The 26,319-nt window shown below is 47.3% G+C and overlaps 1 protein-coding gene across 3 annotated transcripts; it reads right to left on the bottom strand.

The window, feature by feature from the left end:
- Window positions 1-125: 125 nt before the first annotated feature.
- LOC109876648 (tensin-2) lies at window positions 126-24,523 on the bottom strand. Of its 3 annotated transcripts, XM_031794695.1 has the most exons (25): window positions 24,482-24,523; window positions 24,335-24,385; window positions 22,046-22,229; window positions 21,118-21,168; window positions 20,901-21,023; window positions 20,564-20,628; window positions 20,156-20,239; window positions 17,179-17,291; window positions 16,742-16,802; window positions 16,513-16,588; window positions 16,255-16,384; window positions 15,792-15,857; window positions 15,568-15,684; window positions 13,941-15,437; window positions 13,646-13,808; window positions 9,481-9,735; window positions 7,703-9,408; window positions 7,476-7,607; window positions 7,267-7,362; window positions 6,912-6,989; window positions 6,473-6,553; window positions 6,118-6,286; window positions 5,764-5,832; window positions 4,877-4,906; window positions 126-4,257 (listed from the first exon to the last, which is right to left on the bottom strand). In XM_031794695.1, exons 3-25 carry the CDS (start codon window positions 22,205-22,207, stop codon window positions 4,116-4,118), a joined length of 5,466 nt encoding a protein of 1,821 aa, XP_031650555.1. In that variant the 5' UTR covers window positions 22,208-22,229; window positions 24,335-24,385; window positions 24,482-24,523; the 3' UTR covers window positions 126-4,115. The 3 variants fall into 3 exon arrangements, with proteins under 3 accessions (XP_031650555.1, XP_031650553.1, XP_031650554.1); XM_031794693.1 differs by having other exon boundaries at window positions 7,703-9,735; XM_031794694.1 differs by lacking the exon at window positions 4,877-4,906 and having other exon boundaries at window positions 7,703-9,735.
- Between the last annotated feature and the right edge of the window lie 1,796 nt (window positions 24,524-26,319).

The following is a 26,319-nucleotide window of genomic DNA, read 5'->3' as shown; positions in this document are numbered from 1 at the left end:
TCTGTGACGTTTTTGTTTTTAGACCTTGCTCTTGAAAAGTGCTTGTTTCTAAGCAAAATACACAAGGCTTTAAATTCTTGCGTACAGTTTGCAAACCTAGAGATAGTAAATCCAATGAGCAGAAATCAGATTTGGTACCACAACTTTTGTTTTATTATATTCATTTGTGCATACAAAGCTTTCTTTAAAAAAATAGCATATAACAAGATTATTTTCCTCAATGTTTAATTTTTAACTGTCACTTTCCTAGCTGCATGTGAGAAAATATATTACTACATGGAAAGATCAATAAGAAAACAGACCATAATATATTACCACTGTTATACAAAGTAGTCTTCATGTCTTACAAAAACGATGCAAAACTCGTATCAATACAAACACATGAAGCTTAAAAATATGAAAGATGAATTCATAATACAGGAGTGCTTTGTCTTTGGTTTTAAGTACATAGGGCCTTAGACACCTCTGATTTGTGTTTGTACATAAAGTCATACAGGTAAAAAAAAGTTGTGAGCATTATGTTGACGTTGTGGCAAAGACATGACCTCATGTCTTTGGAATATATTTCTCAAAAATATACAATATAAGGAATATTATTTGCATCATAGGTTAGCATTTACCCATAATATATGTGTATAATAGAACTACATGACTATTTGCAGCGATATTATTGTGTACAGTGCTTGACAGAAGAATCCATGGTTATACAATGCACTGGGGAGGGCAGTGGTGTGGCACACCGTTGTTCCTTGGTTACTGCAAGCGTTTCTTTCTAGGGCACAATTCATAACTTACATGTGAACTAAACATAATACCCCATCTCTGGGACTTGCCATATCTGTGGCCTAACCCCTAGCCTCTACACATTACCCTAACCCCTAGCCTCCACATATTACCATATCTGTACCCTAGCCTCCACACATTTCCATATATGTACCCTAACCCCTAGCCTCCACACATTACCATATCTGTACTCTAACCCCTAGCCTCCACACATTACTATATATGTACCCTAACTCCTAGCCTCCACATACATGACCATATCTGTACCCTAACCCCTAGCCTCCACACATTACCATATATGTACCCTAACCCCTAGCCTCCACACATTACCCTAACCCCTAGCCTCCACAGATTACCATATCTGTACCCTAACCCCTAGCCTCCACACATTACCATATCTGTGCCCTCACCCCTAGCCTCCACCACATTACCATAGCTGTACCCTAACTCCTAGCCTCCACTACATTACCATATCTGTGCCCTAGCCCTTAGCCTCCACCACATTACCATATCTGTACCTTAGCCCCTACATACATTACCATATCTGTGCCCTAACCCCTAGCCTCCACATACATTACCATATCTGTACCCTAGCCCCTTGCCTCCATCACATTACCATATCTGTACCCTAGCCCCTTGCCTCCACCACATTACCATATCTATACCCTAACCCTTAGCCTCTACCACATTACCATATCTGTACCCTAGCCTCCACCACATTACCATATCTGTGCCCTAGCCTCCACCACATTACCATATCTGTACCCTAGCCCCTTGCCTCCATCACATTACCATATCTGTGCCCTAACCCCTACATACATGACCATATCTGTACCCTAGCCCTTAGCCTCCACCACATTACCATATCTGTACCCTAGCCCTTAGCCTCCATCACATTACCATATCTGTACCCTAGCCCTTAGCCTCCACCACATTACCATATCTGTACCCTAGCCTCCACCACATGACCATATCTGTGCCCTAACCCCTAGCCTCCATACATTACCATATCTGTGCCCTAGCCCTTAGCCTCCACCACATTACCATATCTGTACCTTAGCCCCTACATACATTACCATATCTGTGCCCTAGCCTCCACCACATTACCATATCTGTGCCCTAGCCCTTAGCCTCAACCACATTACCATATCTGTACCCTAGCCTCCACCACATGACCATATCTGTGCCCTAACCCCTAGCCTCCATACATTACCATATCTGTGCCCTATTAGCCTCAACCACATTACCATATCTGTACCCTAGCCTCCACCACATTACCATATCTGTACTCTAGCCCCTAGCCTCCACCACATTACCATATCTGTGCCCTAGCCCCTAGCCTCCACCACATTACCATATCTGTGCCCTAGCCCCTAGCCTCCACCAGATTACCATATCTGTGCCCTAACCCCTAGCCTCCATACATTACCATATCTGTGCCCTAACCCCTAGCCTCCATACATTACCATATCTGTGCCCTAACCCCTAGCCTCCATACATTACCATATCTGTGCCCTAGCCTCCACCAAATTACCATATCTGTGCCCTAACTCCTAGCCTCCATACATTACCATATCTGTGCCCTAGCCTCCACCACATTACCATATCTGTGCCCTAATCCCTAGCCTCCATACATTACCATATCTGTGCCCTAACCCCTAGCCTCCATACATTACCATATCTGTGCCCTAACCCCTAGCCTCCATACATTACCATATCTGTGCCCTAGCCTCCACCACATTACCATATCTGTGCCCTAACTCCTAGCCTCCACACACATTGATACCCTAACCACATACACTTTGTTGCTTGCACATTACAAATAGACATTTCTCACTTTTACTTTCTACTGTAGCATATCATACCCTGCTGTAGCCTAATGTAGTCTACTGTAGCCTAATGTAGTCTACTGTAGCCTAATGTAGTCAGTCTAATGCAGCCTACTGTAGTCTACTGTAGTCTACTGTAATCTACTGTAGCCTACTGTAATCTACTGTAGCCTAATGTAGTCTACTGTAGCCTAATGTAGTCAGTCTAATGCAGCCTACTGTAGTCTACTGTAATCTACTGTAGCCTACTGTAATCTACTGTAGCCTAATGTAGTCTACTGTAGCCTAATGTAGTCAGTCTAATGCAGCCTACTGTAGTCTACTGTAATCTACTGTAGCCTACTTTAATCTACTGTAGCCTAATGTAGTCTACTGTAGCCTAATGTAGTCAGTCTATTGCAGCCTACTGTAGTCTACTGTAATCTACTGTAGCCTACTGTAATCTACTGTAGTCTACTGTAGCCTAATGTAGTCAGTCTAATGCAGCCTACTGTAGTCTACTGTAATCTACTGTAGCCTACTGTAATCTACTGTAGCCTAATGTAGTCTACTGTAGCCTAATGTAGTCAGTCTAATGCAGCCTACTGTAGTCTGCTGTAATCTACTGTAGTCTACTGTAATCTACTGTAGCCTAACATACCCTTCTGTACCCTAATGTAGTCAGTCTACTGCAGTCTACTGTTATCTACTGTAATCCACTGTAGCCTAATGTAGTCTACTGTAGCATAATGTAATATACATGTAGCCTATTGTAATCTACTGTAGCCTAATGTAGTCAGTGTATTGTAGCCTACTGTAGTCTACTGTAGCCTACTGTAATCTACTGTAGCCTACTGTAGCCTAATGTAGTCAGTCTACTGTAGCCTATTGTAGCCTACTGTAGTCTACTGTAGCCTAATGTAGTCAGTCTACTGTAGCCTAATGTAGTCAGTCTACTGTAGCCTACTGTAATCTACTGTAGCCTAATCAGTCTACAGTCTACTGTAGCCTACTGTAATCTATTGTAGCCTAATGTAGTCAGTCTACTGTAGCCAACTGTAATCTACTGTAGCCTAATGTAGCCTACTGTAATCTACTGTAGTCTACTGTAGCCTGCTGTAGGACTATATCATCTTCTACATTGTGTTTGACTTACACTTATGATTGTCAAAGGGAGAGTGACAGGGTTGAGGCAAGATCTTTGGTAGACTAGGCTACTTATTGATACCTTAGATTACTGACTAACAAGTGACAACAAAGCTTTGGTATCTCGAAGGCAACTATCAATGGCGGCATTATAGACATTAGAATATAAACAACGATTACATTTAGATTATAATTCAAAATGGCAGTCATGTTTAAAATGTTGAGCCTTTGGGGTCAAAACTCAGTCTTTGAAAAGATGCCACCACCACTGGTGCTTTATGGGTCTGTAAAGCATTTCTGTAGCCTCCTGATTCTCTTTAGGAGTTGTGACAGTGTTGTTGCGGTGACAGGTCCCTGGCTTGGTCCTTTTCTGTCTCTCTACCTGCGCTGCGGCCCTAACATCACCTTGTTGATGAAGTTGACGATGGCTGAGGCAGGCTGCTCCGGGTCGAGCTCGGCAAACAGATGACACACGTTCTCTGCCATGCTGCCTGGCTTCTTGGCTACAAACCCAAACACCCTATTGAATAGGAGGAGGAGGAGGAGGAGGAGGAGGAGGAGGAGGAGGAGAAAGAGAGGGTAAGGGAAAGAGAGAGGGGGTGGAGAAATACACACTTACTCAGACATGGTGATGCCCATTCTTACTGGTTTAATATGACGACTGAGACCTCTTTGATCAACTCTTGAGAAGGAAACAGGGTGAGACTAAAGTATGTGCCAGGTAATTACAGTTACTGTAGTAGAAGGTACGACCTGGAAGGATAATATTTGCCTTGTTCAACCATTCTGATCTCACAAGCTTCCATTCTGTTTCACCCTCTCAGATTCAGTGAAGTGAAACGAAACAAGAGACCAGCGTTCAGGATGGTGGATCACGTTAGCATAATACCTCCTAAGCTAAAAAACAATATATATTTTTTAAATCATCAAACCCCGCAGATTTCGTAAATTGGCATAAAACAGGAACTGTGAGCATAGATATTTGTGAACATGAATTTGAGACTGTTCATGATCCACAGATATTTACCGGGATGACGGCCACGGCACAGAAGAAATAAGATGCCATGCAGGTAATCAAACATTGTCAACACACATTAAGTGCTCCAAAACCAACATGTCCAGACACGTAGAGCACTTACTTAGAAGTTGTGCTGTCTGAGTTAGTCCACCTGAAGCAAAGAGACAGACAGAGCTCTCAAACAAGCACAGAGGCATAGGTACAGCTTACGTTCACAGCCAAGGCCTGCAATAGCCAGTTATACACATACCACACACTCTCTCCATCTCACATGCACACACTCTCTCCATCTCACATGCACACACGCACACACTCTCTCCATCTGTATGGGTATATTACTGTATTGTTACACACACACACACACACACACACACACACACACACACACACACACACACACACACACACACACACACGACACAATTCAAGCTCATACAGATCCATGCACAGGTTTACAGCAAGATGAATGAAATATGATGATGATTGAAATGTCTCTTATTTAAATGGATGGTGTACATACACTGTGTGGTCAGAATGTTTCCATTACATTGAGGATATAGTACTGATGTAATACTGTGTGGTCAGAATGTTTCCATTACATTGAGGATATAGTACTGATGTAATACTGTGTGGTCAGAATGTTTCCATTATATTGAGGATATAGTACTGATGTAATACTGTGTGGTCAGAATGTTTCCATTATATTGAGGATATAGTACTGATGTAATACTGTGTGGTCAGAATGTTTCCATTATATTGAGGATATAGTATTGATGTAATACTGTGTGGTCAGAATGTTTCCATTACATTGAGGATATAGTACTGATGTAATACTGTGTGGTCAGAATGTTTCCATTATATTGAGGATATAGTACTGATGTGATACTGCCTGGCACTGGTTTCAATAACATCTCAGTCTTCAGTAGGATCTACAGCCTATCTGTCATATCTGGGTTGACCGTGGTTGTGATTAGGTTGTGTTCTGTGCTGGCTGGCTCCAGTGCCCACCTCCTGTCCTGGGGGTCGATGCTGCTGAAGGTCACACTGTTGACTGGGTAGTGTCTCCTGAAGAACACCCTGTAGATAGATAGATAGATAGATAGATAGATAGATAGATAGATAGATAGATAGATAGATAGATAGATAGATAGATAGATAGATAGATAGATAGACAGACAGATAGACAGACAGACAGACCATTCAGTGTGACCATTGATATCCCAACCATCTCCACTAATCTACCACAATACATCCATGCAAACCTTTCTTCCAATTTTCTTTACTTATCGCTAATGATATACTGAACATGGGTGATGGGCCTCAGAAATTTAGGCAATATGAACTGGTCAGTGGTCATGTTACCTGCGCTGGCTGTCGGTCAGTGTGATGCCCTGTGAGGACACTTTGAAGTGGACCACTGTGGCCGCTGGCCGGGGGTTCTGTGCCAGGGTGGCTCCGGTTGCTCTGGAGATGGCCTGGGGTCCGGTCAGTGACTCAGTCTCCACAGAGTTCAGGTAAAGCACATTACAGGCTGGAGAAGAGAGGGGGGGTGGGGCGGGACAGTTACCACTCAGACCAACAGGGATGTAACGATGGGGATCACTTTAGAGCACTGTGGTGATCATAGATGTCACACACAACAGGGTCTCTCACCAACAACAGCAGGAATGCAGCCATTAGTGATTGAACATTATGATAACTGATTCATGGAACTCACCTGCACCCTGTTTGAGCAGGTCTGAAGCTGTGCTCATGTTACTAGCAGTCGACTGTAGCTCCTGCATTTCTCCAATGGGATCTACAACACGGAGATGTAAACAAGAGGGCATCATATACTTTGTCTCCATCAGGAGGGCATGGCTGGAAATGTCCCCACCAGGCCAGAAGTCAGTAATTATTTGCATTTTCAGCACAAATTGTCTCGTGATTTGATTGTAAGAGGGTACTTAGCATCAATGGTTATAAAACTGCTTATTTTACTTAGGTGTGGACTGGTTCTTTAGTAGGCTAAGTCATTACAGTCCATAATGGGTTGTTGGGATGTTGAGTGTCAGTAGGCCAACTCATTACAGTCTATCATGGGTTGTTGGGATGTTGAGTGTCAGTAGGCCAACTCATTAGAGTCTATCATGGGTTGTTGGGATGTTGCTGCTGACCTTTCTCTGGGATCCGTAGGGAACAGGGCAGAGAGATGGGAGTGATGGAATGCTGGTATACTAACGCAGACAAACTCCCTGTGGAACACGCACGTACACACACACACACACACACACACACACACACACACACACACACACACACACACACACACACACACACACACACACACACACACACACACACACACACACACACACACACACACACACACACACACACACACACACACACACACACTTAGACTAAAATCTCCATTGGGCAGAACAACTATAGAACATATCACTTGAAATGACTGAAAACGAACAATGTAGCCCAAAACGGAGAGCATCCTATTCATTATGAACAGCTCACCAAAGTGGGGCTCATTCTGACACCCTTTGATCTTCACTCCACGTGGGCCCGTCTCAATCAGGAAGTGTCGCACCAGCTGCTCCAATGGATCGACCACTGTGTGTGTGTGTTACAGGGAGAACATTACTAGCTAGCAGAAATTGAAGTGCTTTGTGTCGAAGAAATCTAGGTGGTTGAGACGTTGGCAAGTGGCAGTGGTTGAGTCATACCTCTGCTGCTGGGGTTGTTGAGGTTAGCGGGCGGGGTGGCCACTTTCAGCGCCAGGCCATAGGCTCCCTGGAAGGAGTTGCTGTCCCGGATAAGAAAGGCCCCTGGTTCTCTCTCCTTCAGCGCAGCTATGGCTACAGGAATAGAGAAAATAGACATGAAAAATGTTCATGCATATTGCATAACAGTCTGCTTCCTTTATGAAAAGTAAAACAGTAACTGAAGTTACCTTGGTCCCTGGAGATGCCAGGCTTGTACCAGAAGCGTGAGTTGTCCTGGACAAACGTAACACTGACTCTGCCTGCCATCTCTCTCTCCAGAGATAGCACTCCCTCCCCTTGGCCTGCAGGGGGCGCCATCTCCCCCACCGTTGGAGAGAAGGTGACATGGTGCTGTGAGGGGGTTGGCCTCAGGGTCCTCACCCCGCAATTAGGCGACCCTGGCTGGGCAGACTGACCCCGTTTCTCTGGGAGTGGGCACTGGGGGATGGTGACAGCAGTGTAGCTCAAGTATGGCACATGTGGGACTGATGGGGGATAGCAGCCGGTGGCAGAGATGGGGAATGTGGGGGTGGTGTGTACCTCAGGGGCTGGAGAGTGCCCACTGGTGCTGCCCTCCATGCCAGGGTAGTGCTGCAGGGGTCCTGGGGGCTCAGTGACCAGCATCAACCTCCGGCCCAGGGTGGCGAAGCCGGGCACAGGAGGCTCTGAGGAGGGGAACCCCTCCAGACTGCTGATGGGAGGCTGGGGGGAGGAAGGGGCCGAGGTGAGGGTGGAGCTGGATTTAGGGACCTCTGTGGTCAGTTTCCTGAGTGGACATGCTCCAGGTACAGGGTTGGGGGACTGGAACTGGGGCTGGGCAACAGGAGGCAGTACAGCAGTCTCTGTAGGATGGGTGGTCTTTGGACCAGTTAGGCTAGCTTTCTCAGTGGGTGTCTGAGTGGGTGTAGCAGGGTGGCAGTGGTTGCTGGGCTGGCCGGTTGTAGTTGAGGGTGAAGATGTAGCAATGTAGTTCTGGGGCTGGTGGGGTGAAGATGTAGCACTGTGGTTCTGGGGCTGGTGGGGTGAAGGTGTAGTACAAGGGTTTTGGGGCTGGTGGGGTGAAGGTAGAGTACTGTGGTTCTGGGGCTGGTGGGGTGAATATGTAGCACTGTGGTTCTGGGGCTGGTGGGGTGAAGATGTAGCACTGTGGTTCTGGGGCTGGTGGGGTGAAGATGTAGCACTGTGGTTCTGGGGCTGGTGGGGTGAAGATGTAGCACTGTGGTTCTGGGGCTGGTGGGGTGAATATGTAGCTCTGTGGTTCTGAGGCTGTTGGGGAGAAGATGTAGTGCTGTGGTTCTGGGGCTGGTGGGGTGAAGATGTAGCACTGTGGTTCTGGGGCTGGTGGGGTGAAGGTGTAGCATTGTGGTTCTGGGGCTGGTGGGGTGAAGATGTAGCACTGTGGTTCTGGGGCTGGTGGGGTGAAGATGTAGCACTGTGGTTCTGGGGCTGGTGGGGTGAAGGTGTAGCACTGTGGTTCTGGGGCTGGTGGGGTGAAGATGTAGCACTGTGGTTCTGGGACTGGTGGGGTGAAGATGTAGCACTGTGGTTCTGGGGCTGGTGGGGTGAAGATGTAGCACTGTGGTTCTGGGGCTGGTGGGGTGAAGATGTAGCACTGTGGTTCTGGGGCTGGTGGGGTGAAGGTGTAGCACTGTGGTTCTGGGGCTGGTGGGGTGAAGGTGTAGCACTGTGGTTCTGGGGCTGGTAGGGTGAAGATGTAGCACTGTGGTTCTGGGGCTGGTAGGGTGAAGATGTAGTGCTGTGGTTCTGGGGCTGGTAGGGTGAAGATGTAGCGCTGTGGTTCTGGGGCTGGTAGGGTGAAGATGTAGCACTGTGGTTCTGGGGCTGGTAGGGTGAAGATGTAGCGCTGTGGTTCTGGGGCTGGTAGGGTGAAGATGTAGCGCTGTGGTTCTGGGGCTGGTAGGGTGAAGATGGAGTGCTGTGGTTCTGGGGCTGGTAGGGTGAAGATGTAGCACTGTGGTTCTGGGGCTGGTAGGGTGACGGAGGTTGTGTTGCTGTCAGTGTGGTCCAGCGGCTGTTGGGTTGGGTGGGGGAAGGTGTGGGTGTCACGGATGTAGACTGTAAAGGGTCAGGGATGTGTTGCTGGCTGACCTGCGACCCCTGAGCAGAAGCACTGCCGGGCCTATCCTGAGACTGGACAGACTCACAGTCACTGTTGACTATGTCAGTCGATCCAACTAGTGAGTGCACACCTAGACTGAGGCTGAAACAAACAGAAAGTCATATTAAAGAGGTATGCAATATATTCTTACATGACCTCCATCCTATGCTAGCTTGCTACCGATGGCCTGGCTAGCTGTCTAAATCGCCGTGACCCCCAACCAACCTCTCCATTCACTGGACCCTTTTTATCACTTGATTAAGCATGCCTCTCCTTAATGTCAATATGCCTTGTCCATTGCTGTTCTGGTTAGTGTTTATTGGCTTATTTTACTGTAGAGCCTCTAGTCCTGCTCACTATACCTTATCCAACCTATTAGTTCCACCACCCACACATGCAATGACATCTCCTGGTTTCAATGATGTTTCTAGAGACAATATCTCTCTCTTCATCACTCAGTACCTAGGTTTACCTCCACTGTATTCACATCCTACCATACCTTTGTCTGTACATTATACCTTGATGCTATTTTATCGCCCCCAGAAACCTCCTTTTACTCTCTATTCCAGACGTTCTAGACGACCAATTCTTAGCCGCACCCTTATTCTACTCCTCCTCTGTTCCTCTGGCGATGTAGAGGTGAATCCAGGCCCTGCAGTGCCTAGCTCCACTCCTATTCCCCAGGCGCTCTCTTTTGACGACTTCTGTAACCGTAATAGCCTTGGTTTCATGGATGTTAACATTAGAAGCCTCCTCCCTAAGTTTGTTCTATTCACTGTTTTAGCACACTCTGCCAACCCGGATGTTATAGCTGTGTCTGAATCCTGGCTTAGGAAGACCACCAAAAATTCTGACATTTTAATTCCAAACTACAACATTTTCAGACAAGATAGAACTGCCAAAGGGGGCGGTGTTGCAATCTACTGCAAAGATAGCCTGCAGAGTTCTGTCCTACTATCCAGGTCTATACCCAAACAATTTGAACTTCTACTTTTAAAAATCCACCTCTCTAAAAACAAGTCTCTCACCGTTGCCGCCTGCTATAGACCAGCCTCTGCCCCCAGCTGTGCTCTGGACACCATATGTGAACTGATTGCCCCCCATCTATCTTCAGAGCTCGTGCTGCTAAGCAACCTAAACTGGAACATGCTTAACACCCCAGCCATCCTACAATCTAACTTTTATGCCCTCAATCTCACACAAATTATCTATGAACCTACCAGGTACCTCCCCAAAGCCTTAAACACGGGCACCCTCATAGATATCATCCTTACCAACTTGCCCTCTAATACACCTCTGCTGTCTTCAACCAAGATCTCAGCGATCACTGCCTCATTGCCTGCATCCGTAATGGGTCAGCGGTCAAACGACCTCCACTGTCAAACGCTCCCTGAAACACTTCAGCGAGCAGGCCTTTCTAATCGACCTGGCCGGGGTATCCTGGAAGGATATTGATCTCATCCCGTCAGTAGAGGATGCCTGGATATTTTTTTTAAATGCCTTCCTAACCATCTTAAATAAACATGCCCCATTCAAGAAATTTAGAACCAGGAACAGATATAGCCCTTGGTTCTCCCCAGACCTGACTGCCCTTAACCAACACAAAAACATCCTATGGCGTTCTGCATTAGCATCGAACAGCCCCCGTGATATGCAGCTGTTCAGGGAAGCTAGAAACCATTATACACAGGCAGTTAGAAAAGCCAAGGCTAGCTTTTTCAAGCAGAAATTTGCTTCCTGCAACACTAACAAACAAAAAAAGTTCTGGGACACTGTAAAGTCCATGGAGAATAAGAACACCTCCTTCCAGCTGCCCACTGCACTGAAGATAGGAAACACTGTCACCACTGATAAATCCAGCATAATTGAGAATTTCAATAAGCATTTTTCTACGGCTGGCCATGCTTTCCACCTGGCTACTCCTACCCCGGTCAACAGCACTGCACCCCCCACAGCAACTCGCCCAAGCCTTCCCCATTTCTCCTTCTCCCAAATCCGTTCAGCTGATGTTCTGAAAGAGCTGCAAAATCTGGACCCCTACAAATCAGCCGGGCTAGACAATTTGGACCCTTTCTTTCTAAAATTATCTGCCGAAATTGTTGCCACCCCTATTACTAGCCTGTTCAACCTCTCTTTCGTGTCGTCTGAGATACCCAAAGATTGGAAAGCAGCTGCGGTCATCCCCCTCTTCAAAGGGGGACACACTCTTGACCCAAACTGCTACAGACCTATATCTATCCTACCATGCCTTTCTAAGGTCTTCGAAAGCCAAGTCAACATACAGATTACCGACCATTTCGAATCTCACCATACCTTCTCTGCTATGCAATCTGGTTTTAGAGCTGGTCATGGGATGCACCTCAGCCACGCTCAAGGTCCTAAACGATATCTTAACCGCCATCGATAAGAAACATTACTGTGCAGCCGTATTCATTGATCTGGCCAAGGCTATCAACTCTGTCAATCACCATATCCTCATCGGCAGACTCGACAGCCTTGGTTTCTCAAATGATTGCCTCGCCTGGTTCACCAACTACTTCTCTGAGTTCAGTGTGTCAAATCGGAGGGTCTGCTGTCCGGACCTCTGGCAGTTTCTATGGGGGTGCCACAGGGTTCAATTCTTGGACCGACTCTCTTCTCTATATACATCAATGAGGTCGCTCTTGCTGCTGGTGAGTCTCTGATCCACCTCTACGCAGACGACACCATTCTGTATACTTCTGGCCCTTCTTTGGACACTGTGTTAACAACCCTCCAGGCAAGCTTCAATGCCATACAACTCTCCTTCCGTGGCCTCCAATTGCTCTTAAATACAAGTAAAACTAAATGCATGCTCTTCAACCGATCGCTACCTGCACCTACCCGCCTGTCCAACATCACTACTCTGGACGGTTCTGACTTAGAATACGTGGACACCTACAAATACTTAGGTGTCTGGTTAGACTGTAAACTCTCCTTCCAGACCCATATCAAACATCTCCAATCCAAAGTTAAATCTAGAATTGGCTTCCTATTTCGCAACAAAGCATCCTTCACTCATGCTGCCAAACATACCCTTGTAAAACTGACCATCCTACCAATCCTCGACTTTGGCGATGTCATTTACAAAATAGCCTCCAATACCCTACTCAACAAATTGGATGCAGTCTATCACAGTGCAATCCGTTTTGTCACCAAAGCCCCATATACTACCCACCATTGCGACCTGTACGCTCTCGTTGGCTGGCCCTCGCTTCATACTCGTCACCAAACCCACTAGCTCCATGTCGTCTACAAGACCCTGCTCGGTAAAGTCCCCCGTTATCTCAACTCGCTGGTCACCATAGCATCTCCCACCTGTAGCACACGCTCCAGCAGGTATATCTCTCTAGTCACCCCCAAAACCAATTCTTTCTTTGGCCGCCTCTCCTTCCAGTTCTCTGCTGCCAATGACTGGAACGAACTACAAAAATCTCTGAAACTGGAAACACGTATCTCCCTCACTAGCTTTAAGCACCAATTGTCAGAGCAGCTCACAGATTACTGCACCTGTACATAGCCCACCTATAATTTAGCCCAAACAACTACCTCTTTCCCTACTGTATTTAATACATTTATTTATTTTGCTCCTTTGCACCCCATTATTTTTATTTCTACTTTGCACATTCTTCCATTGCAAATCTACCATTCCAGTGTTTTACTTGCTATATTGTATTTACTTTGCCACCATGGCCTTTTTTTGCATTTACCTCCCTTATCTCACCTCATTTTCTCACATCGTATATAGACTTGTTTATACTGTATTATTGACTGTATGTTTGTTTTACTCCATGTGTAACTCTGTGTCGTTGTATGTGTCGAACTGCTTTGCTTTATCTTGGCCAGGTCGCAATTGTAAATGAGAACTTGTTCTCAACTTGCCTACCTGGTTAAATAAAGGTGAAATAAATCAAATAAATAAATCATGTTGGAATGTTTAATTTCTGATATGTGACTTTTGCAGATGTTAAAAAGAAGACAGCAGAATAGGCACCTTTCTTGTGTGCACAGAGGGCTGCTGGTGAGAACAGGGGTGGGCGGCCTAGAGAGGTCAGAGGGCGTGGAACACGGGACATCTCTTGAAGGATGCATCCTCTTGAAGGAACCCTGGGAGATGTGGTCCCGCCAACTCACGTTCTCACTCATCCCTCTTCCATCTTATGGAAGACAGTGAACAGAGAGAATGACTTTATGTGACAGAACTGTCAGTTGAATAATGATTTCCTACATTGGTTGAAATGTATTTCATGAAATCATCTTATACAACCCCCCAGTGGGGGTTGTCTCACCTGTCTGGCTCTCAGATGGGTACTGCTGAGTGTGGGCTTCGGGGTGGTGGTCTGCTGGCCCTCTGGTGTGGCTGCAGGGGCCTGACAGGGTGGAGGGAGGGGGCAGAGGGGAGGTGGACTCAGACTGGTAACCTGAGGCATAACCCCTGCTCTCAGAGGGGGAGGGCTGGTAGTGGGAGTAGAGGCAGACCTGGTGCGGGGTCTGGTAGCCACTGCTGCTGCTGTACTTCAGGTCCAGGTGGGCGTGGCCGTGGGAGCAAGACGCCTCTGGGTACGCAGGGTGGCCGGACGGCAGAGGGTCAAAGGAGAAGGCAGGTAGCTCGTGGTCCTGAAGCCTGTAGGCCCTCCGGTGCCAATAGTCGGCCTTTCTCTCCCTCTCCCATTGGAGCTCTGCCTCCCTGTCTCTCTCCCAGTGCAGTGACATCTCCCTGCCTCTTCTCAGTCCCCCTGCCTCCCTCTCCCAGTGCATCTCTGCCCCTCTAGGCAGCTCAGACTCCCTTACTCTCCTTAGCCCTGCTTCCCGATGCTGCAGTTCTGCCTCTCTGTCCCAGTGGAAGCTCTCTCCTCGCTCCAGCCGCAGGCCGTGGAAGGCTGAATCCTCCCTCCTGATGAGGCAGTCCCGGCAGGGGCAGCCAGGGGGCGGCATCCCATCCAGCAGCAGCATATCTTGGTAGGACCCGGAGGACTTGGGGTGGTGAGGGTGATGGTGTGTGTGTGAGGGAGGGTGGTGGTACGGACCATAGTCATCACTTCTACAGAGCAGGCGCCCGGGATGAAGGGTGTGGGGGTGAGAGGTCAGGTCCTGGGATGGATAGGGGCACAGAGAGGGGTGACGAGAGGGTCCCTCACGGTGCAGGTAGTGTGGAGGGCCCTGTTGGCGGTTCCATACCAGGTCAGGGGGAGGCAGGGTCTGATGGGGTTGAGGGTGTGGGCTGTAGTGCTGACACAGGTCCATGTGTGAGGGGACGGTGGCAGGGTTAGTCAAGGGCGGTGACCCAGGGTGGCCGTTGGTGCCCGGAGCTCTGTCCCGGCAGTAGCCACTGGACATGAGGTGGAGTCGGTCACAGCCGGGCTCGGCACAGCGCTGGGAGTGGTAGCCCACCCGGCAAGAACAGGAGCGGTCGAGCCTCAGGGTGCCTGTATGCTCAGACGACAAGTCCCCATCGTCCAGGATGGCAGTCTCCCTCTCTCTGTCCAGGCCGTCCCTCTCCCCCTCGATGCCCCCCAGCAGTCGGTCCAGGTCCTCTCTCTCCTGCCGGGTGGGTGGCGGGAGCCCTCTGGACTCCTCTGGATGCTCTGGGAGGGCAGACGAGTGGCCGGAGTGAGTGAGAGAGTCAGAGCTGGGAGAGAGCAGCTGGCTCTGACTGGGCCTCTCCTCGCTGGTGCCTGCTGGACTGCCATTGGTGGAGGTCAGGGAGCCAGAGCCTGGGGCTGAGAGACGCTTCTTTATCTGGGCGTACAGACTTCCGTCCACTGGACCCCTGGTGTGGGCTATGTCTGAGAGGGGGAGAGAGAGCAGAGATTTAACATAGCTTCAGAGTACAGTATCATCAGCACAGTATTAACTGCGGGCTGAATGTATTATTGAGAGTGTCTCCCTGGTTCTCTGTACTGCTCTGTACTGTACCATCGAGGCTGTCTTGATAGCGCTGGTTGAAGTTCTCATAGGAGTCCCAGCGCACCACTGGATCAGCTGTGTTGTAGTCCACTGTGACAGCAGGGTCATTTCTCTGGTACTCACGCCCTGAGGAGAGAGTTCATGTTATTAGAAACGTGATCAAACACATCAATACAAACTTGTTATTGTGTTCCCTGGCACTGTTACACTGTAAATGCATAGTTCAAACAAACCTTTCATTTTCTCTGGTCCCGAGGAGAAGACAAACTCCACAGTGGCATCCGAGGGAAATCGTTCATCTGAGAAAATACATTTTACAGTTTTCCTTTCAATTCTGTCAGTACTTATCCGATTGGGATCATTACTGCCACATAATCCCCTGGTGCTTTTTCAATACAGAGCACAACTTTTCAGCTGGGAGTAATTTAACATTTCACAGAACGCAATCACATTAGCGGAATTGGGAAACGATCGTGTTCAATATACAATGAAGCAATGGACCACCACACATACTGTGTTGTTGAGGGATTGATTCATTTTGACACATCTGCTGCATACAGGCATTTCTATTGAGCACTTCCCTTAACCACCATGTTGAATAGACAAGCTTTATTGTTCCACACTGACCTAACAAAACAGATACCTCAGGCCCTGAACAGAGAGACCCCCCCCCACCAGAACCCCACTAGTTCCTACCAGTACAGGCCTCATCCAACTCCCCCTTGCCGAACCATAGCTGGGCTCCGTGGATGGTGCAGGTGTGGAACTGCAGTCTGAACACTGTGTCCCTCTCTGCACCCTGTGCCCGTCTGTGGTAACACTTCACCTGCAGGGAGAGACAGAGAGGTAGAGAGGGAACAGAGCAACAGAAGAAGGAGAGAAGAATCATACTTAATGGACTGCCAGTGGCAAGGCGGTGACTAGTCTAATGGCCAGACAGATGGTCTCACTCACCATGATGTCTCCCTTCAGCAGCAGTGCAGGCTCAATGGTCACACACAGTCTTCTGCCCACAGAACCCTTCAAGTCACTGTGGACAGACAACACAGAACATATGAATACAAATGGACACACACAAGGACAAGTAGGCCTAAAGATACATCCTGTCCGAGTTAGAGATTTGTCTTTTCTGTCAGTGGTGTTGGTTGATAATACTGTAGGACATGAAGTGATGCAGACTCACTATATCCCTGATGTATAGACCAGCTGCATGGACTGGTAGATCTTCAGGAAGGGGAAGTAACCTGGGCAACGATAAAGAGAGGCGGTGTTCAGTGTTACACAGTGGAATGTGCTGACTGTCTCTGTCTCTATCCGTCAAACAATTCAAGATAAACAGCCCAGTGTGTAGGTGGAGGGTGAATTTGACCATCTGAAAACACTGCTATCATTCACAGGGCCATATCTCAGAGCCTTCTGTACAGACAGGCCTTCACAGACACACACACACACCTGGCACATTCACGCACTAACATGCACACACACACACACCACGGTCTCTACTGTAAAGACAGACTGAGCCAGACTCAGCACCCGAGTGTAGTGGTCTAATGTGAGGATGGGAGGAGCCAACTGTTAGTCAGGGGAAACAAGTGTGTGGTGCCCCTCGCACGGCCTCACCTCCTTTGCCCTGGAAGTTAGGAAGCGTGGGGATGAGGACCTGGTGGAGGAGTAGCAGACTGCTGTTCATCTTGATCGCCCCAGAGAGGAGCCCCCCAAAGTAGTAGATATACCTGAGAGAGAGGGAGGGAGGGAGGGAGGGCAGCGTGAGAGAGAGAGAGGGAAGAGGGAGAGGGAGGGAGGGAGGGCAGCGTGAGAGAGAGAGAGAGAGAGAGAGAGAGAGAGAGAGAGAGAGAGAGAGAGAGAGAGAGGGGGAAGAGGGAGAGAGAGAGAGAGAGAGAGGGAGGGCAGTGTGTGAGAGAGAGAGAGAGAGAGAGAGAGAGAGAGAGAGAGAGAGATGGAGGGAGGGAGGGAGGGCAGTGTGAGAGAGAGAGATAGAGGGAGGGGGGAGGGCAGCGTGAGAGAGAGAGAGAGAGAGAGAGAGAGAGAGAGGGAGAGAGAGAGAGAGAGAGAGAGAGAAGAGGGAGAGAGAGAGAGAGATAGAGAGGGAGGGAGGGATGGAGGGAGGGAGGGCAGCGTCAGAGAGAGAGCGAGAGAGAGAGAGAAGAGGGAGAGAGAGATAGAGAGGGAAGAGGGAGAGAGCGAGGGAAGAGAGGGAGAGAGCGAGGGAAGAGGGAGAGAGAGAGAGGGAGGGAGGGAGGGAGGGCTGGGTGATTTGTAAGCATACTTCACAAAAGACAACATCAAATCAAATAAAACAACACTGAATGTTGGTGAAAAGGATGCATGAAGCAATATACAGTGCCTTGCGAAAGTATTCGGCCCCCTTGAACTTTGCGACCTTTTGCCACATTTCAGGCTTCAAACATAAAGATATAAAACTGTATTTTTTTGTGAAGAATCAACAACAAGTGGGACACAATCATGAAGTGGAACGACATTTATTGGATATTTCAAACCTTTTTAACAAATCAAAAAGTGAAAAATTGGGCGTGCAAAATTATTCAGCCCCTTTACTTTCAGTGCAGCAAACTCTCTCCAGAAGTTCAGTGAGGATCTCTGAATGATCCAATGTTGACCTAAATGACTAATGATGATAAATACAATCCACCTGTGTGTAATCAAGTCTCCGTATAAATGCACCTGCACTGTGATAGTCTCAGAGGTCCGTTAAAAGCGCAGAGAGCATCATGAAGAACAAGGAACACACCAGGCAGGTCCGAGATACTGTTGTGAAGAAGTTTAAAGCCGGATTTGGATACAAAAAGATTTCCCAAGCTTTAAACATCCCAAGGAGCACTGTGCAAGCGATAATATTGAAATGGAAGGAGTATCAGACCACTGCAAATCTACCAAGACCTGGCCGTCCCTCTAAACTTTCAGCTCATACAAGGAGAAGACTGATCAGAGATGCAGCCAAGAGGCCCATGATCACTCTGGATGAACTGCAGAGATCTACAGCTGAGGTGGGAGAATCTGTCCATAGGACAACAATCAGTCTTATATTGCACAAATCTGGCCTTTATGGAAGAGTGGCAAGAAGAAAGCCATTTCTTAAAGATATCCATAAAAAGTTGTTTAAAGTTTGCCACAAGCCACCTGGGAGACACACCAAACATGTGGAAGAAGGTGCTCTGGTCAGATGAAACCAAAATTGAACTTTTTGGCAACAATGCAAAATGTTATGTTTGGCGTAAAAGCAACACAGCTCATCACCCTGAACACACCATCCCCACTGTCAAACATGGTGGTGGCAGCATCATGGTTTGGGCCTGCTTTTCTTCAGCAGGGACAGGGAAGATGGTTAAAATTTATGGGAAGATGGATGGAGCCAAATACAGGACCATTCTGGAAGAAAACCTGATGGAGTCTGCAAAAGACCTGAGACTGGGACGGAGATTTGTCTTCCAACAAGACAATGATCCAAAACATAAAGCAAAATCTACAATGGAATGGTTCAAAAATAAACATATCCAGGTGTTAGAATGGCCAACTCAAAGTCCAGACCTGAATCCAATCGAGAATCTGTGGAAAGAACTGAAAACTGCTGTTCACAAATGCTCTCCATCCAACCTCACTGAGCTCGAGCTGTTTTGCAAGGAGGAATGGGAAAAAATGTCAGTCTCTCGATGTGCAAAACTGATAGAGACATACCCCAAGCGACTTACAGCTGTAATCGCAGCAAAAGGTGGCGCTACAAAGTATTAACTTAAGGGGGCTGAATAATTTTGCACGCCCAATTTTTCAGTTTTTGATTTGTTAAAAAAGTTTGAAATATCCAATAAATGTCATTCCACTTCATGATTGTGTCCCACTTGTTGTTGATTCTTCACAAAAAAATACAGTTTTATATCTTTATGTTTGAAGCCTGAAATGTGGCAAAAGGTCGCAAAGTTCAAGGGGGCCGAATACTTTCGCAAGGCATTGTATACACTGAGTATACCAAACAGGAACACCTCCCCTTTTGCCCTCAGAACCACCTGAATTCGGTTAGGCATGGACTCTACAAGGTGTCAAAAGCGTTCCACAGGGATGTTGGCCCATGTTAACTCCCAATGCTGCAACAGTTGTGTCAAGTTGGCTGGAAGTCCTTTGGGTGGTGGACCATTCTTGATACCCACAGGAAACTGTTGAGCATGAAAAATCCAGCAGCGTTGCAGTTGTTGACATAAACCGCTATGCCTGGCACCTACCTCCATACCCCGTTCAAAGGCACTTAAATGTTTTGTCTTGCCCATTCACCCTCTGAATGGCACAAATACAAAGTCTGCATCTTAACCTGTCTCCTCCCCTTCATTTACACTGACTGAAGTGGATTTAACAAGTCACATCAATAACGGATCATAGCTTTCAGCTGGATTCACCTGGTCCGTCTATGTCATGGAAAGAGCACGTTGTTCTTAATGTTTAGTACACTCAGTGTTTACCTGAGAGAAAGGGATGGGAAGGAAGAGGGAAGAGCGAGAGAGACATACAGACATTTACAGCACTTGTTGGTTAGTGATATAGACAACATGGACAACAAGATGGTGCTTACCTGTTTTGGGACGGTTGGAGGGAGGAAGATACCTTATCCTCGCAGAACTTCCTCATGGCCAGGGTGCTGAGGGCCTGGTCTGCCCTGCTCAAACACAGAAAAACACAGAATACACACTTCATGTAGAGAATTATACAACAATTATACAACATTTATACAACATTTATACAACATTTACACAACTTTCCCATATTTCCCATTTCCCACAACAAGAATACACACTTCATGTAGAGAATTATACAACATTTACACAACTTTCCCATAATGGACAAGACCAGGCTCTCTAAGAGCCAGAAGTACATGAATGCAGCAGGCTTGAGCCAAAGAACCAGCCAGTTTCCACTACTACAGCCCTAAACCATGCTCAGTGCGGAAACTGTGGCTTTGGATGCAGGACAGGACACTCACCCTGCAGAGATCTTGCTGTAGTGCATGTAGGCTGCAATAATCACTCCTGTTTTGCCCTTGTTGCCCTGAAGGAGAAAGATCAGTGCCAAAAGAACATGAAGTCCCATCGGTTTTTAGCCCCGGGTTTGAGGAATAAACTGATTATTATTGTTTTAAAGACACGAATGACCCCTACAAGATCTCATAGCAATTTCAACATTTCACAGTGAAAAGATACAAAGATGACTTATTGCACTGATCAAAGAGCCTCTGTGAGTGAAGCCAGCAGACCCTAAAAGACCCTAAAACAACAAAACGACCCTTTAAAACCTAGTCAGAAACAGGCCTGAACCCTGACCTTGCAGTGCAGGACCACCACATGCTGGGGGTCGGAGGTCAGCCACGTCTCCATGGCCTTACACATGGCACAGATCTTGTCCAGGGGAGGGGCATGGAAGTCAGGCCAGCCGAAGTCAAGGACCTGGACCACATGGGAAAATAGTGAGGAAAAGTACATTAATATACTTAGTCTTAGAAACTGATACAGTATTGATACAGAAAATAAAAAATGATACCTTTGGATTCATGCGGGTGATGTCATGGTGTCGTTCAGAGAGGTTGAAGAGCTGAAAGGAAAATGGATATTCAAATGAATGATGTGTGTTCAACCAGCCCAGCAAGCAGAGGCGTCATGCCCATATGGGGCACAGGGGCACGTGCCCCCTCAGATTTGTCTTTTAATTAAAAATAATAAATAAAATAATCCTATTTTTTGGTTTATTTTGTTGTTGTTGTTTCTCTGTAATACTACTAGCCACCTAGCCATTTTATTAAGTTGTCTTTAGCTAACCCAGCTAGGATCCGAATCTCTCAACCTCATCTCCCAATTAGCTACCAAGAATCCATTTCAGGCTATCAATCAAGTTAGAGTAGCTAGCTTGTCTAACTATCTTAGCTGGCATGTCTGCTGGCAAGGTTGGTAGACTTTAGAAAAGCAAGCAATTACTAAATGTATTGAATAAGACTAACATTCCTTTCAACCTTTTATCCAGATTTTAGCAGGGATGCAGAGAAGCATATTTCGTTTCTTTAAAAAAATAACCAAGAGGATACAGACAGCTCAAGAGAGATGCTGAGCTTGATGTTTCTTTGGCATACAATTAAACATTATGATTATGGCTTTAGATTGCAGGAAAAGGTTGTTTCAAGATTTCAAACTTTCGAAAAGGGGGTCCTAGCCCCACGCCGGACCCCCCTCCCCCCCCCACCCCCCCATCCTCACGTACTTTATGACCCCTCAGATTTGTGTGTGGTGCAGCCAGTACCTGCCAGCAAGTAGCACATATAAAACGCCATATGAAAGCGTCACTGAGTGTATGGCTACTTTCCAATATCCATACCAGCATACCACTCAGAATGCATTCCTTCATATTAAGTGCTAGGCTGGTAGTGTGCATATTGGAAGCCCATGTCTACATCAGTGGCAGGAAGTACTGTACTCACCAGGAACTTGTCCTGGTGCTTGGACCTGAGCATGGCGGTCACCTCCTTGAGGTTGAGACGGTAGCGCTGCTCGTCCAGCAGAGGGGGGAAGAACACGGAGATGATCCTCTCAGTGATGTAGGTCAGGTCAAAGTCATAATGACGCTCCATGACTCTCTCCATCACACGGTCCACACTGATACTCCTAATCAGGGAGATTGCTGGGATTTATGCTGTGGTCTATAGATTTATGTTCTGTTACTGCTTTGAGCTCTAAAACAACCCTGAAAACGTACATTTTCAGTCTCCCTTATATTAATTAACCCAGCGTTCACCAAACTAGTGGTCGTGACCGATTTGAAGAATGGGGTCAAGAGAGAAACTCTGAAAAATATGTAATGCACCACAGAAAGACCTGGAGGTAGTGCAGTTGGAGAATGAGATGAGGTGGAGAATGAGATGAGGGGGAGAATGAGATGAGGTGGAGAATGGCAGGAGGTGGAGAATGAGATGAGGTAGAGAATGAGATGAGGTGCTTCTACACCTGCATTGCTTGCTGTTTGGGGTTTTAGGCTGGGTTTCTGTACAGCACTTTGAGATATCAGCTGATGTACGAAGGGATATATAAATGCATTTGATTTTGATTTGATTTGACGTGGAGAATGAGATGAAGTAGAGATTGAGATGAGGTGGAGAATGGCAGGAGGTGGAGAATGAGATGTGGAGAATGAAATGAGGTGGAGAATGGCAGGAGGTGGAGAATGAGATAAGGTGGAGAATGACAGGAGGTGGAGAATGAGATGAGGTAGAGAATGAGATGAGGTGGAGAATGGCAGGAGGTGGAGAATGAGATGTGGAGAATGAAATGAGGTGGAGAATGGCAGGAGGTGGAGAATGAGATAAGGTGGAGAATGACAGGAGGTAGAGAATGAGATGAGGTAGAGAATGAGATAAGGTGGAGAATGGCAGGAGGTGGAGAATGAGATGTGGAGAATGAAATGAGGTGGAGAATGGCAGGAGGTGGAGAATGAGATAAGGTGGAGAATGACAGGAGGTGGAGAATGAGATGAGGTAGAGAATGAAATGAGGTGGAGAATGGCAGGAGGTGGTGAATGAGATGAGGTAGAGAATGAGATAAGGTGGAGAATGGCAGGAGGTGGAGAATGAGAGGGTTAAAAGGAGGAGTGAGAACATAGAAACAGAGAGAGAGAGAGCAAGAGAGAGAGCGAGAGAGAGAGAGAGAGAGCGAGAGAGAGAGAGAGCAAGAGAGAGAGAGAGAGAGAGAGAGCGAGAGAGAGAGCGAGAGAGAGAGAGAGAGCGAGAGAGAGAGAGAGAGAGAGAGAGAGAGAGCGAGAGAGAGAGAGAGAGAGAGAGAGAGAGAGAGAGAGAGAGCGGGGAGAAGAGAAGACAAATAAAGAGAATAAAGAGGAGTAGGAGTACATCCTCTTCCTCATTCTCCCCCTCCTCCTCCTCTCCCCCCTCCTCACATCATAATGCTAGAGTACATCCTTCTTCTCTTCCTCCCCCTGCTCCTCCCTCCCCCTCCTCCTCCTCTCCCCCCTCCTCACATCATAATGCTAGAGTACATCCTTCTTCTCTTCCTCCCCCTGCTCCTCCCTCCCCCTCCTCCTCCTCTCCCCCCTCCTCACATCATAATGCTAGAGTACATCCTTCTTCTCTTCCTCCCCCTGCTCCTCCCTCCCCCTCCTCCTCCTCTCCCCCCTCCTCACATCATAATGCTAGAGTACATCCTTCTTCTCTTCCTCCCCCTGCTCCTCCCTTCCCTCCTCCTCCTCTCCCCCCTCCTCACATCATAATGCTAGAGTACATCCTCCTCTTCCTCCCCTGCTCCTCCCTCCCCTCCTCCTCCTCTCCCCCTCCTCACATCATAATGCTAGAGTACATCCTCCTCTTCCTCCCCCTGCTCCTCCCTCCCTCCTCCTCCTCTCCCCCCTCCTCACATCATAATGCTAGAGTACATCCTTCTTCTCTTCCTCTCCCTGCTCCTCCCTCCCCTCCTCCTCCTCTCCCCCCTCCTCACATCATGATGCTAGAGTACATCCTCCTCTTCCTCCCCTGCTACTTCCCTCCCCCTCCTCCTCCTCTTCCCCCTCCTCATCACAATGCTTCAGTAGATCCTCCTCACCATCATCCTCCCCCTGCTCCTCCCTCCTCATCCTCCTCCACCTCCTCTTCCCCCTCCTCATCATAATGCTCCATAAAACCTCCTCCTCATCCTCCCCCTCTTCCTCATCCTCCTCTTCGAGGAAATTATGCATTGAAATAGGGTATGATAGAGAGCTGAGTTACCTGGAGAGGGGTGTTCCTCTGTTTGTTGTAAGTCAAAGACCTTGTGGAGCCCTGAAGACAGAGAGAAATTAAATTACCACCATTTCTGACACCGATAAGAGAAACAGCATCAGCATTAATTTGTGGAGGAAGAAAGAACACTCTTACCAGGTGTTGGATGTGTCGGGATGGAGCAGTTCCTTTGCCCTGCTGAAGCAACAAGGAGAGACATACGGTATGCAACAAAGAGAGACATACGGTAATGCAACAAGGAGAGACATACGGTAATGTAACAAGGACAGACATACGGTAATGCAACAGGAGAGACATACGGTAATGCCAACAAGGAGAGACATACGGTAATGCAACAAGGAGAGACATACGGTAATGCAACAAGGAGAGACATACGGTAATGCAACAAGGAGAGACATACGGTAATGCAACAAGGAGAGACATACGGTAATGTAACAAGGAGAGACATACGGTAATGCAACAAGGAGAGACATACGGTAATGCAACAAGGAGAGACATACGGTAATGCAACAAGGAGAGACATACGGTAATGCAACAAGGAGAGACATACGGTAATGTAACAAGGAGAGACATACGGTAATGCAACAAGGAGAGACATACGGTAATGTAACAAGGAGAGACATACGGTAATGCAACAAGGAGAGACATACTGTAATGCAACAAGGAGAGACATACTGTAATGCAACAAGGAGAGACATACGGTAATGCAACAAGGAGAGACATATGGTAATGCAACAAGGAGAGACATACTGTAATGCAACAAGGAGAGACATACTGTAATGCAACAAGGAGAGACATACGGTAATGCAACAAGGAGAGACATACGGTAATGCAACAAGGAGAGACATATGGTAATGCAACAAGGAGAGACATATGGTAATGCAACAAGGAGAGACATATGGTAATGCAACAAGGAGAGACATAAGGTAATGCAACAAGGACAGATATACAGTAATGCAAACAAGAAGAGACATACGGTAATGTAACAAGGAGAGACATACGGTAATACAACAAGGAGAGACATACGGTAATGTAACAAGGAGAGACATACGGTAATACAACAAGGAGAGACATACGGTAATGCAACAAGGACAGACATACGGTAATGCAACAAACAGGCTTCTTTCCTGACGGCCCAACCTATACTACTTCCTGTTACAATCTACTTCTAGAAAACCCTCTCCTCATACAAGAACAACCAAGCCCACTCTTCAAGCCAAGGAAAAGAGAAGCTTCTGCCATTTTCCAACAGCACTGCAGATTTAGGGATGGTCACAGCTGATTTATTTCAAACATAAATTGAAGGAATGAAGTGGACTATAAAAGAGTGAGAGAGAGCAAGAGAGACAGAGAGAGATAGAGAGAGAGAGAGAGAGCAAGAGAGACAGAGAGAGAGAGAGCAAGAGAGACAGAGAGACAGAGAGAGAGAGAAAGAGAGAGAGAGAGAGCAAGAGAGAGAGGGAGAGAGAGAGAGAGAGCAAGAGAGTCAGAGAGAGACAGAGAGAGAGAGAGCAAGAGAGACAGAGAGAGAGAGAGAGAGAGAGAGAGAGAGAGAGAGAGAGAGAGAGAGAGCAAGAGAGACAGAGAGAGAGAGAGAGAGAGAGAGAGAGCAAGAGAGACAGAGAGACAGAGAGAGAGAGAGAGAGAGAGAGAGAGAGAGAGAGAGAGAGAGAGAGAGAGAGAGAGAGAGCAAGAGAGTCAGAGAGAGAGAGAGACAGAGAGACAGAGAGAGAGAGGGAGAGAGAGAGAGAGAGAGAGAGAGAGAGAGAGAGAGAGAGAGAGAGAGAGAGAGAGAGAGAGAGAGAGAGAGAGAGAGAGAGAGAGAGAGAGAGAGAGAGCAAGAGAGACAGAGAGAGAGAGAGAGAGAGAGAGAGAGCAAGAGAGACAGAGAGAGAGAGAGACAGAGAGAGAGAGAGAGAGAGAGAGCAAGAGAGACAGAGAGAGAGAGAGCAAGAGAGACAGAGAGAGAGAGA

This window comes from Oncorhynchus kisutch, linkage group LG17, assembly GCF_002021735.2.
Source record: "Oncorhynchus kisutch isolate 150728-3 linkage group LG17, Okis_V2, whole genome shotgun sequence".
Taxonomy (NCBI): Eukaryota; Metazoa; Chordata; class Actinopteri; order Salmoniformes; family Salmonidae; genus Oncorhynchus; species Oncorhynchus kisutch.
The sequence above is the reverse complement of the archived record's forward strand: the minus strand, read 5'-3'. Positions and strand labels throughout refer to the sequence as shown.